Source organism: Pteropus alecto, unplaced genomic scaffold (assembly GCF_000325575.1).
Source record: "Pteropus alecto unplaced genomic scaffold, ASM32557v1 scaffold103, whole genome shotgun sequence".
Classification (NCBI taxonomy): domain Eukaryota; kingdom Metazoa; phylum Chordata; class Mammalia; order Chiroptera; family Pteropodidae; genus Pteropus; species Pteropus alecto.
The window spans coordinates 12585822-12598843 of record NW_006436288.1 but is presented as its reverse complement, the minus strand read 5'-3'; the positions used below and the strand labels follow the sequence as shown (position 1 = coordinate 12598843).

Here is a 13022-nt window from a genome sequence, read left to right as displayed (position 1 = left end):
AAGGAAGGAAGGAAAGAAGGAAGGAAGGAAGGAAGGAAGGAAAGAAGGAAGGAAGGAAGGAAGGAAGGAAAGAAGGAAGGAAGGAAGGAAGGAAGGAAAAGAAAAAAGAGAAAAGAAAAGAAATTCTAGTTGTCTCCGGTAACTTTGAAATCAGGAAGCAGCCATATGTAAGTTTAGAGTCTGCTGCTTTGGGATGATCTCTCGCTTCCTGCACTTCTAGTAAATTCGATCCTCTGGGGAGTTGCTCAAGTTTCCAGCCCGTGGACTTTAAGTGGGCAATCTTTCTGGTCCTAGGGGCTATTGGAACAAAAGTTCAACAGAGATTACAATTCCCTAACATATTTCCCCAACAGGTTTTAACACTTTGTGTGAAATTCCTTATTAATCTTACCTTTAAATTAAAAAAAATAAATAAATAAATGAAAATATGTTACCTGGGAGAGATGGTACATTAAAGTGCAATTGCCTGGAAACTAGGTGTCACCCTTTCTCCTTCTCTGTCGTCAACTGTCCTCCTCCTGCATTTAATTCAAATAAGATCCAGGAGTTTTTTCCAAACGATCCTAAAACCCATCTACTTTTATCACTCCCCTCGCCACTATCTCCTTGCAGGTAAGGGAGCAGGACTCTAGAACCAAAATTCTTGGGTCAGAATCCCATGTGTGCCACTTATTGGCCGTATGATCCTGTGCAAGTTGAGTTTGTGAGACAGCTACAAGTGACAGACTGATCCCCTCCAACCCCTGGCACTGTTCATACTATCTTCAAAGCTTTGGCGGTACCCTATAGGGGTTCCCCAGGTATTTTATTACAGAACCCCAAGCAGAATAACGAGTGACCATATAAGCAAGGTTTTTAAACTTTTCTGAGCAAAACCTCATTTCCTTATCTGCAACCTATGAAATAATTATACCCACATTTATTATTATTATTATTTTTTAAATTAGCCCAGGCTTAGTCCATGGGATACGTTAATTGGCAATAAAACAGTAGGAAAGCCAGTCTACAATCACCTCTCCTGTAATGATTAATTTTTGTAGACAACGTCATTTTTTTTTTAAAGGCAGGAAAAAATTTAATTAACTTGAGCGTGCAGCGCTGTTCTCCAAAGAATCATCTATCACCACATCCTGTCACCTCTGCTTCTCATGCAGGTAGCATGTGTGTTAAGTTGTGCACAGCTGTGCATCGCCTTCATTGTTTTTCACAGAAGCGTGTTTAGTAACTCATATAATCCACAAATTTTGGAAGACCTGGCTTAGACAGATGCAAGGGACATTTCAAATGCAGGGTCATGAAACTGAATAAAATGTAAAGGAAACTGAGAACATTCCTAAGCACTACTCTTTGTTGCTTACTTTTTTTTTAATTTATTAATTTTAGGTCTGGAGTCCAAACTTTGCCCCACAATGCGAAGGTTCACTACAACTACGCCAATTTCCTGAAGGATCAAGGTCGGAACAGGGAAGCGATCTACCACTACAGAACTGCCCTCAAGTAAGCACCACACACCATACGTAGCTCCTGGGCTCTTCAGGTCCTGGTCTATTTTACTCCTCCCAGTATTTTGGGGATTTGTTTGTTTCTCATGACAACTAACATCTCCTTGGAGGTGGTATAGATCTTAGACTCCAAGTCTTATGACTCAGTGTTCAAGTTTGTTTTAAGTGTGGTAACTCTACCTTGCTTCTAACTCTTGGTGTTTTCTTGTAAAAGTTTCTACCACTACATGTCACAAAGTGAAGCGACACTCAGTTGAATACATACATGCAGGAAACAGAAGTTGGTTGTCAAACATATACTTGTAAGTTCTCAGGATATTTAATCCAGTAAATTGTTCCCACTCTAAGCTTCCCACTGTCTGAAAGGATTTATATTAAGACATTTGAACATAGAAATGAAATACTTTGACAGTTGTATTAAATAGAAAGAAAATGAAAAAAACACCAATTACAATGTTGGGAATATATTAGTAAGGGAGGTGTGTATGTACATGCATATTTTTATATATAAACAGCCCTGACACTTTCCTTGTACTCATTCACTAGAAGACAGTATACTAAACATGGCTTTAGATATGACTTTAAGAGAAACTAAAAATTCCAGTTCTCTGTTGCCACTGGCAGCCTTTATTGCTCTTAGGTACTCTTTTAAACAGTAACTTTGACTTTCAAGATGCTCTTCTCTAAAAGGTCCCAGATAACAAACATATTTAACCTGGAACATGTGGATGCATGAAAACTAAACATAGCCTTGGAATCTCCAAATGTGGGCAAAATAAAGCAAGGTGAGTCCTCTCCTTTATTAAATACTTTGAGGCTCACAGAAGCTTTCTGAAGAACTTTTCATGCTTCCAAAGATTGGCCCACATTTGTTTGAATTATCTTCCACTTTAGGACATGCTTAAAATATATAAACCAAATAAATCATATATTTCCCTGAAGCACCAATTAGGATGGTCTCAAAGCTTAGTTTGAAATTGTTATTCTTAAAGCAACTGACCTGATTTTTAAAATTATCCTTTTGAGCAGTGTTCTATGCAAGTGTATTGTTCACCAGTCAAAATCTTTTAGGGCCTGTTACTTAATATTCAGTATGGCAAAAATTTTCAACTGTCACATCAAGTTAACTATCAAATACTTTTCCAAAGATTACAAGAAATGTAACTTCTAGAAGAATATTTGTAACAAAGCTTTTTATTGAGGAATAGAGGTTTTTATTAAGGAATAGAAGATCAGTTTTAAGATTAAAAAGAATTATATTCTTTCACTAGAAGGCAGTTTTCTAAAATGTTTACAGTGCTTATCTCTGGTTGGTGAGATTATGGTTTAATGTTTTTTTTTCCTTGTACTTCTTTTGTGCTCCAGATGTTCCACAAAGAACACATATAACTTTTGCAATGAGGAAATATCATTTTTAAAAAGTCATTCTTTCACAGATACACATAAATTGTGTTTTGGCTTTAACAATGTTTCATAATTTTAGGTGGCATTCTTTTCTTTTTTTGGAGAAGATAAAATGCCAAACAATGTTTATATTATATTCCCCTTCACTGTTGTGATGATTTTAAAAGGATATATACTTGCATATAGAATATATCTGGGAACATATATAAGAAACTGGTAACAGTAGTTGCCTCTGGTGGAGGAAGATGGAAAGCTGAGATCTGGGACAGAAGACTTTCTTTTCATCCTGTACCTTTTGTACTGTTATAATTTTTTAGCATCTTCATTAATACATCTCCAAGTAGAATAGGTGGCATTCTTGAAGGGAGGAAAAGAGCAGTAAATTAATATGAAAAACTATTGTTGGAAGGAAATGTATCGGTATCTTCTTAAATTTGTTTTATTCTAACAGACTCTTATTTTCTCTCAAGTTCACACATACACACAAAATACGGTAGACCCTAAGGCACAGCTCGAGGCAAAGATACAAATTAAGCAAAATTCTCTGGCAGATGATTTTACCGAATTATAGTAGCTAGTTGGGTACTTCTGCTTTTTTACCTTGAAACAATAAAAACAAATGTTTGCTTCAGCAACTTTGCTTCTGGAAGAAACATGTCCTTTAAGAAATAGGAGAAAAACAACTAAAGCTATAAATATATTGTGTAACGATTAGTGAAATATTTTATTCTCTCAGACCAGGCTGAAAATACTTCTGATTTAAAGTATCATCATTTTTGTGCAGATACCTCTGCGGTGAATTTTCAACAGATGTGGGTATTTTTTTCTTATTTAAATAAATTGTCACCCTGTATTAGAGAGAAAAGGAAAATACCGTGACTATTCATCATTTAAATGATTATTTTCCCTAGGTGACTGGAAGAGTGCCCTTATTTTGATATTGCTATTTCTTCACGGAAGTTGCTAAGACAGGAATTCCTCCCCCTCCCAACTGCTCCACCCCTATTTCAACTTTAGTGTATCTGATGTTTCCCCTGTTTGCACACAGCAAGAAAGAGGATGATTAGGGAAATGCGGGGTTAAAGGTGATATTATCTGAAATCAGTCCCCCAAATTATCCATTCTTACTGTAATGACTGTATAGTTCCCAAAGGCAATGGTGAAATTAGTCTTTAGGGTTATAACTATATCAATTTTGCTGGCTTACATTTTTAAAGATGACACTATATTAAATTGGTAATTGTATATGACATGAATATTCCGCTTCTTTTAAACTTCATTCTATTTTTTAAATAGCATAGAAGTACCACTGGTTTCGTCTCTCTTTTGGTGTACCTCATTTATTATGTTTCTGTAGTACAGGGGAAATCTCCCACTGGAAAATGCTGCAGCTGAGGATGTAGATTCAGATTAAGACCCAGATCCTCAAAGAAAAATGTTAGAACTCTTTCCTTAAATCCTCAGCAAACACTTTAGCTTTGCTTTGCTGTGAATGGCAGCTCTCATGTTTATAGGTATTCCAGGTTCTAGGTTCTATAAAGGTTGGGATTCTGTATGTTGGAGAATCAGAAGACCACTGTTTGATCTGCCGTATTCCTCCAAAAGCTTCCTGACCATTGAGTTACCCTGGGGAGGGCTTCTACCATTCTACCTCACAAGATGGGAGTAGAAAGTCTAGAGACCACCCAGTATCTCAGCTCTTTCTGCATAAGCTTGCCCACTAAATGCCTCATCCCATAAATCCAAATGGAGACATAGTCTCCCTGCCTGTATAAAGTATGGAAGACACTAAATGTGTACTTGGCCAGTGGTTCGTTGATTAGCTTAAAAAGTCATTTAAAAGTGGAGTTATAAAGCAAATCATGCACACTCTTGAATGTTTTATTGTACCCTAAAATTTCATGTGTATATCCACTCAACAGTCTTCTGATGTCAAACCAAGTCCTTTCTATTGAGTAAGAGTCTACTGATTAGAATCTGCAAACCCATATCCATAATTCATTTATATGATGATCAGTTATGATATTTTAAAGTAGGATAAAAATTTAAAGGTTTTGAGATTTTTCTGATTTTCTCTTCTAGTCTTTAACAACGATCTCACATCTCATTCAATGACAATTTTTTGAGCAACTTCCCTTTTTTAAGTATTTCCGGAATATTTGCTTAATTTTCATAGAAATAACAACTCTCTTATATATCTATTTTATCAGTTTGCAAAATATTTGATTTTATTGTGCAATAACAATAAAAGCCGCAACTAGGATAAGTTTGTTATTAGACAGAACAGACTCATAACAGTCATGCAACTCAACCCAGGGAGGCGAAAGGGCCCAGGCTTACAGAAAAAGTATGTTAAGTTGTGGATATTCACCAATATGTTTTATAGAGAATAGGGAGTATCTGGAAATCTGATGACAAAATTAGAGACTGTTTTAAAAGAGTTTTCACTATAGGTGATAGAGTCATAGAATCTACTTTTTCATCTTATAGTTAAATTCCCTGTATGACTCAGTTACTGGTTGGCTAAAATGAGCTGGTCATCAAGAACCCTGTACTCGGGAATGTGAGTAGAGTTTGCCTTTGTCCATGTGGGTCAAGAAGGTTTCTCCATTGTCGGCAGCAAATTGTCTCATATTCCGCTGAACATTTGTTCACTTAGATGCCCCCTCTCTCCCACCCTGCTATAAAAATCCCCTGCCACACCCAAATTTGCTGATGTGTCCCAGGTTCTTGGATTTCAGCCATGTGCAGATTCCATCCTGATTAAAGGTCTGTGATCCTCAGTCACCCAGACAGCTATTTTCTTTTCACAAGTGTGGTTTCAACAGGAAATACACAGTAAATCATCTAAGACTTGCCCCTTCCCATAATCCTGCCACGCAGGAGATATATTACCTTGCTCTGGGGTACTCTAGTGTGCTCGGGCAGTCATGGACCCTTAGAGAGAGAGGCCTGGTCCACTCCTAAGATATGTTATAGATGTTTTAAGCAGAAAATTTTAAGGGAAAGAAAACTGTATTCAAAAGAGAGCAAAGTCCCCGACCAGGCTCTTGTCTATGAGCATAATTAGAAGGGAGGGAATATGCCTTTTTTTCCCCCCCTGAAAAGAGTGCCTTTACTGCTCGTACTGTACAAATATGAAGAGGAATGTGCTTTTGATGTACAAAAGAAATCTCTACTTGCTTTTTAATTGGCTAACACATGGAAAAAGATAGAACTAAAATCTTTCTGACTGGAATTTTATAATGCATAAAATAGAGACTTGTCGTGATAATAGTCCCCATTGGTATCATTCTTTGTATTCCTTCCTATGTGGATAAGTGGAACTCTGTGAGGAGATTCCATTAGACTATAATAAGTGTATGTGTTAAAAAGGAAGTAATAAAAGAATGAGTATTGAAGAAATGCCATATCATTAGAGTATAAGGAAATCTAACCATGTCTGATTAACCCACTGTTTATCGATGTCCTGAGTATATCAGTAAGATTACTTTATTAGTATTCCTTTGAAAAATGTTTCTATAAAACTGGTGGAGTTTGAACATTTTTAAAAATCGGGATTTATTTAAAAAGTCCCTCTCTACACAGCCTATTTTGAATACACATTTTCAATAACTCTCATGACTACAGGTGGCCTTGGATACCAGCTGCCATGTATTTCTGGAAAGAATTAAAATTCCAATACCATTTGTTAGCCAGGTTTAACAAGTAGAGACGGATTTTTCTGCTGGTGTGGTACTTTTGTTTATAAATAAATAAATATGCTTTCTGCTATTATAAGTAGACACTTGAAATTGTTTTTGTTTCTTCTTATTGATGAAATTATAGTCTCGCTATATATATATGCTGTGTTAATTAAGTCTCCCAGTTTTAACCATTAAATTTAAGAAATTAAACATTTCATTTAGAAAAAAGTATAGAATTTTAGTCACATGGTAGACACACTTTTGCACTAAATTTCCAAATGAAACGTTCATACCTTATATTCCAAAATGTTTTGCGCTCTCTTTTTTTCTGCCTTACATCACTCTTTCACTTCAAAAATTCACTGTGGTTCCCCAGGAAACAGAATCGAAGGTAGAGATTTGCAGCCTGGAAGTTCATTAAAGAGTGCTCTCTGAAATACCAGGGAAGGAAGCCAGGGAAGCAAGATGTGCAGAGAGAGAGGTTGAGGTGTATGCAGGCTTCAGCTGACCCCACAGGGGCTCTGGGTGGCCCCTCACAGCTGTCCTGAAAGGAGGCAAGAGATGGAACCTCTATGCCCTTTTATCAACTAATCACTGCCCTCAGGCAGGGAGGGGTTGCCTTGAGTGAGGCAATTCTCTGAGGCTGAGAGCAATGCCCAGAGAACTTGGCGGTGAACTATTAGCAGCTTGAGGAACAAGAGCCTTAGACCTGAACAGGGAATTTAGGTGGTCTAAGACAACATCCACTACACTGGCTTAATTTATGATTTCTTATGTAAGTAAACATGACCGTTTTAACATAATATCATTTAGATTTTCTGTTAAAATGAGAATAGTGGTATTATCTCAGCGTTAAAATATTACAAGATAATATATGCAAAAGGCTTAAAGCAATGTCTAAATGCCTGGCAATGGTAAACTCAGTAAATGTTATTAATATATCCACAATATGACCGCTTCTCTCCACCTCCAGTGCCCATCATCTCTTACCTAGATTACTGCAGTATTCTCTGGTCCCCCCATTTTCACCTCTTTATCCCTACATTCCCCTTCGGTCTATTCTCAGCACAGCAGCCAGAAGGATGTTCCACTGGTAACAATCTGCTCAGAGCACTCTGCTGACTCCCAATCTCATTCACAGTGAAACCCAAAGCTGCTTAGCAGTCTCTACTCCCTGCCCTGTTTGGCCCCCTTACTTCTCACCCCCTACTCCTGTTCCTGTTCACTCAACTCCAGCCGCACAGGGCTCCAGGCACACACCAGTCACATTATATTCCTGCTTCAAGGACTCTGTATTTGTCATTCCCTCTTCCCAGAACACTTCCCTTCTCTAAATGGCTGCCTCCCTCCCTTCCTTTAGTACTTGTCGCATAATGTCATCTTGTTCATGAGGCCTTCCTTGGTCACCCTACTTAAAAGTGCAGCCACCCCCAACATACTCTGTTTCCCTTCTTTGCTTCATTTTTCTCCACTGCATTGATCACCTTCTAATATACTTACCTCTGCTGTAGGCCCTTAGCAGAATGCCCGCACATTGTAGGTGCTCAAGAAATGTTTGTTGAAAGAAAGACTGAATTAATATAAGCATAAAATCTCTATCACAGGCCCCTTAGAGTTGGAGGACAACTCCTAAGGACAAGCAGTGTTTCTCATTGGGGGAGTTGTCAACAATTTAGGTGAAACAACTCTTCATTATGCAGGACTGTCCTGTGCATTGCAAGATGGTTAATGCCCCCAGCTCCTGTCCATTACATGTCAGAGCCTATTGGGGAAATGTAACCCCTTCCTTCCCCACTCCTTGTGATCTCCTTGATTGGTAGTTATTGATTAGGAACATGGACATATTTTTCCTGCCCACCACTATCTTTTTTCTAAATTGATCCAATGACCAGAGTACTGTTTGTGCTACAACTGTTATGTGAATAAGGATTCCACGAGCAGCACACTGATCTGTCACACAGGACTTTGAATCTCCTTATAACCTTGAATGTAGCTTTGAAAATGCACATGTCTGGAATTCCATTTGGTGTTGAGCATATCAGAAAGGCTTGGAGGAAATTACTCTGGTGCCTGTGGGGATCATTTGCTTCAGATGATGAAGGATTGACAGGCTTTGCAGTGAGGGCTTGACAAAGAACATTCCTACATTCTTAAAATGGAGAGAGTCACACGTCCTTCACATCTGAGAACCCATGTTATGGGAGAAACAGATGGATACAAGATGACTGGGTTAGTGATGAAGAAATAATGGATGCTGTTTTGACTGATGGGAGCAAGTCAAAGGCCATGAACAGCAGTGAAGAGAATGATTTTTTTGGAGGATAAGTAATCCATATGAGAGAAGGAGAGCTGGCAGCCTCAGTCTGGTATGGGTTTATTAGGGCTATGGAGGGAGCCAAGTAAAACTACCCAGAGGTCCTGCAGTTGACCCCAAAACATTAAACTTATGCAGGGCAACCGGTATAAAAACACCCACCATCTCATTTGTTTATATAGAAGCTGATTTGTTCTCACAGAGATCAATATGTTATTGACCTTATTGTTATAGAGAAAGCAAACTAAAGCACAGACATACATTCAAGATCACACAGCTAGAAGGTCACCCATGACTTATGGATCCACATACAGTTATTTTTCCATTGCACCAACGCAATTCCCATTCATCTGCCACAAAAACCCAAGTTCACCATAATCGCCCAAGCCTCTGGGAAAGGTTAAATTATGTTCATCATTTTCTACTTAAAAGAGCAGAGGAGTATTTAATTCAATACATTCTCCAAACTCTGGAGGTAAATTCTCAGGGATCGGGAAAATTTCAACCATTTAAAATGACTCATTTCCTGAGGGCATCAGAGGGCATGGCTTTACTCCAAATTGTCTTAGAAAATCACATGGGCGGATCCTTCTGGATCACTGCTGGAGGCCCTCCATTGTGAGAGTCAGATAATTCAGTTGGCCTTTCATGAAGAGTGGGTCACATTTCCCTAAATTGTATTTGAGCTTTTTTTTCCAAGACTATCTGTAATGGATGGGAAGGAGTACATTCCAAAAGGGACTGGCAAGACATTTGCTGAGTGTTAATGGCAATATCAAATAAAGAAGCAGACCAATAAATAATCAATGTCACCCAGGTGCAATTTAGTGACGTGATGATTCGAATTTTATAACATGAAGGAACCAAGCACTTAAAAAAGCCAGAGGCTAATTGTGGGTGAAAATATGCTGCCGACTCCTAAAATGAAGTTTACTTGGGTATTTTTTAGTCCATTGAATTCAAGTTTTATAGATGAATTTTTTTCTCAGTCATGTTTTTCTTCTGGACTCTTTATTTTTCTCAACAGGAAACAGAAAATAAACATGTGCCCTTAGCATAGTTAACCTCCAATAAATTAATGTGTGGAATGAGAATCAGACAAATAAATCAGTGTGTATATTCTGAAAGGAAATTGCAAACTGGAAAATATGATGCAATATTACTCAAAACAATGAAATGCCTTTAAAGGTACTCAAATGATGAAAAATTAACAGCATCCTTAACTTTTGAACGGATTGTAGAATTTAAAGTCAATGACTGAAAGGAAACGTAAAATCAAACTTTGGTCATGGTCATACACACATTTTATGTCTCTGGACCTGTAGTTGTGGTCAGAGCTTGAGAGCAGTAGTCAGAAAGCAGGTATATACATCTTATACATTTGCTGAGTGTTGGTGATTCTAGATTGCTTTTCATAGTACTGTGCTTATCAGAGATACTATGATTATTTTGTTTGGCAGGAGACAATTTTTTTCAGTGAGAAAGAATCTCAATAACTGTGTTTCTTGAGTTTATTTTACTTCTGTCACTGAGAACCAGTTCCTACGTATAAGATCACAGCTGAATGGATTGGTTGCAAAAAAAGGAGAAATTATTCTAAATGGAAGTGCTAATTTGTATTTATTTGCTAATTTGTATTAATGTGTATTTATTTGACTTGTGTTGTTTGGGAAAATAAATTTACAGGAACCATTGCCTTCTTAACACTTAAGAACATGACTGCTTCTGAGATACTTCTTTGTTTTTTAGTAAGCTATTATTTACTTAATTTCTCCCAACCTCTCTTTTCTCAACTATAAAACAGTATAATAGTTCTATTTGATGAATTAGCTGAGTTAATTGAAATAATGTTTGAAAAAGCCCTCTAAAATGTGAAGTATCATGGATATGTCCTAGGTCCTTTAAGACCCATTTTCTTCTGTTCCTGTCTTCTGTTTTGCACTTAGTCTACCGTTTCTTTCAGTGACTACTTCCTGTTAACATATTGTTGCTGTTCATTCTTCCCAGATTAGATGACTGGGAATGGAGGGGAATAATAATATTCTTAACTACCTACTTCATTAATTCTGCTTAAAGAAATGCAGTAGATAAAAATTAAGAACACTTTAAATGCTCAAATGGATGTGTGCTTATCAGGAATGTAAATTATTCAATATTTGAAAAAAAATTCTCTTCTGCTCACAGAACTGTATCTCTGTACCTAGATTTCATTTTTAAAGAGAAAAAGTAAAATTCCTTATACCCCAGAACTATTAGACAATATAACACATTTTCTCTATAATGAGTTTTAAATTTTTAACTCATCAAAATAATAATAAATAGCAAGAGAACCCCAGTGAACAAAGTAAATGTTGAATAAAACCATGACAAAGAAAATCCAGTGATTGTTCACATTTGTCTTTAAAAAGTAGGTTTGACAATCACCATTCTGCTCCAGTTCAGAGAAACTTTTGTTGAGGTTTATTTTATTTTATTTTTAATTTTTATTTTTTATGGGGAAGGGAATAATCACTAACAGAACTTTAAAACATACCTGTAGAAGTCAGAGTCAAGATGGGCTTAATTTATTCTGACAATTGATGTAGCAACATAGATATCTCTTAAATTATTCATCTTTCCAGTAGAAAATTTCTCTCCCGGAGACCTCAGAATTGACTTAGACCCAAGCTAATTCAAACATAAATTTATTTTAAAAAGTAAACACACAAAATGAGTTTTGTTCTTGCATAGGTGTTCAGTATGCAAGAGAAGAGTAACTTTTAAGAAAATATCTAATCTATATAAAAATAAAAATGATGTTTTTTTCTGACCTGGATGTCGAAGAATTCTTTTAATGAAATTCAGCTTTGTTTCATAAATAATGCAATGCTTACTCGCAATTAGGAGAACCTAATCAGATAACCAGTGAGAGAGGATGTTGCCAGCAGACCTTTACTATTACCAGGAATAAACAGCATCTATTTATTTACCAGGTGGAGGGAGAGCTGTGACTGGTTATAGATTCAGTAAGTAACCGTAAATGCCAGCAGTCTCCTTCCTGGAAGGGGTGGGACTCTGTTTAATTAACACAGAGCCTCTTTTCTGACTGTAGCTGGCCAGGGAGCTTCGTGGTTCCGCAGCCTTGGAGCACAAGGCATATTAAAGGCCTTCTCCCTCACCATGCTTATGTTTGTTTTGCTTTACTTCTCTTCTCAGTACTTATTTCTGTTTTTGAGAGTTCAGTATGGATTTACATTCTGATTTGAGAGAATAAGGGAGGGGAGAGGGGGAAAGGAGAAGGGGACGGAGACTTTTGGTGAACTTTTAAAGTACATGCCGTTCATTTAAATGGCAGTGGGATCATGAGTGAATATACAAAGTCCAAAAAGTTGGACTGAGAACCAGCTGGAAAGGGACAGCTGCTTGGTGATAAGGTGAACCTAATCAGATAACCAGTGACTATTTACTGAATCTACAACCAGGTGCAGCTCCCCACCAGGAACTTTAACGTATAGGTGAGCCCATTGTGGAAGTTCTCATTGACCTTAGATGCTCCTTGTCCATAGTTTGTGCTTTCATCTTAGACATTTATTTTGAGGGCTCCAAAGACTAAAGCTGTAAGAAAAGGATCAAGTTTTAAGAAAACACCTTTTCTGAGAAGGCAGATGTCCCAGGATGCTTTTTATTACTGTTTGTCATCAGAGAAACAATGAGACTTGCTCTCACCAGGTTCACTGGACACCCTTAAATTATTTGGAAATCAGCTTTGCTCAACAACAACAACAACAAAAAGTTCTTTTAGAACAATTTGAGTCTTAGCTGTGACATGCTGTTTGTAACTACTTCCAAAGTAATTCTTAGACACAAACTTCCCAGGAGACTTTTTGAGGAATGGAGTGAATAGGCAGATACAAGAGCTTTTTTTTTTTTTTTTTTTGGTCTCTCACCATAGCTCTGATAGCCTGTAGTGACATCTTGGAAAGCTGAGGACTTAGTGTCCTCAGTAATTGTAAGATTAAGTGTTAAGGGGCTAGAACCAGGACCCTCAAGTTGTCTTTGCTAATTAAAAGTGACCAGAGAGAAGCAAACATCAGCACTTGTCTGGCTTGGTGTATTTTCTTTTCCCTAATTTCTTGT

General features: G+C 37.3%; 1 protein-coding gene across 1 annotated transcript in view; it reads left to right on the top strand.

Annotated features, from left to right (window-relative positions):
- The window catches only part of TMTC1 (transmembrane and tetratricopeptide repeat containing 1), a 241662-nt gene that overhangs the window by 176639 nt on the left and 52001 nt on the right, over positions 1–13022 (top strand). The window contains exon 11 of the mRNA XM_025047422.1: positions 1384–1497. Within this exon, the coding sequence (XP_024903190.1) occupies positions 1384–1497 (114 nt within the window). The remainder of the gene's footprint in view (positions 1–1383; positions 1498–13022) is intronic.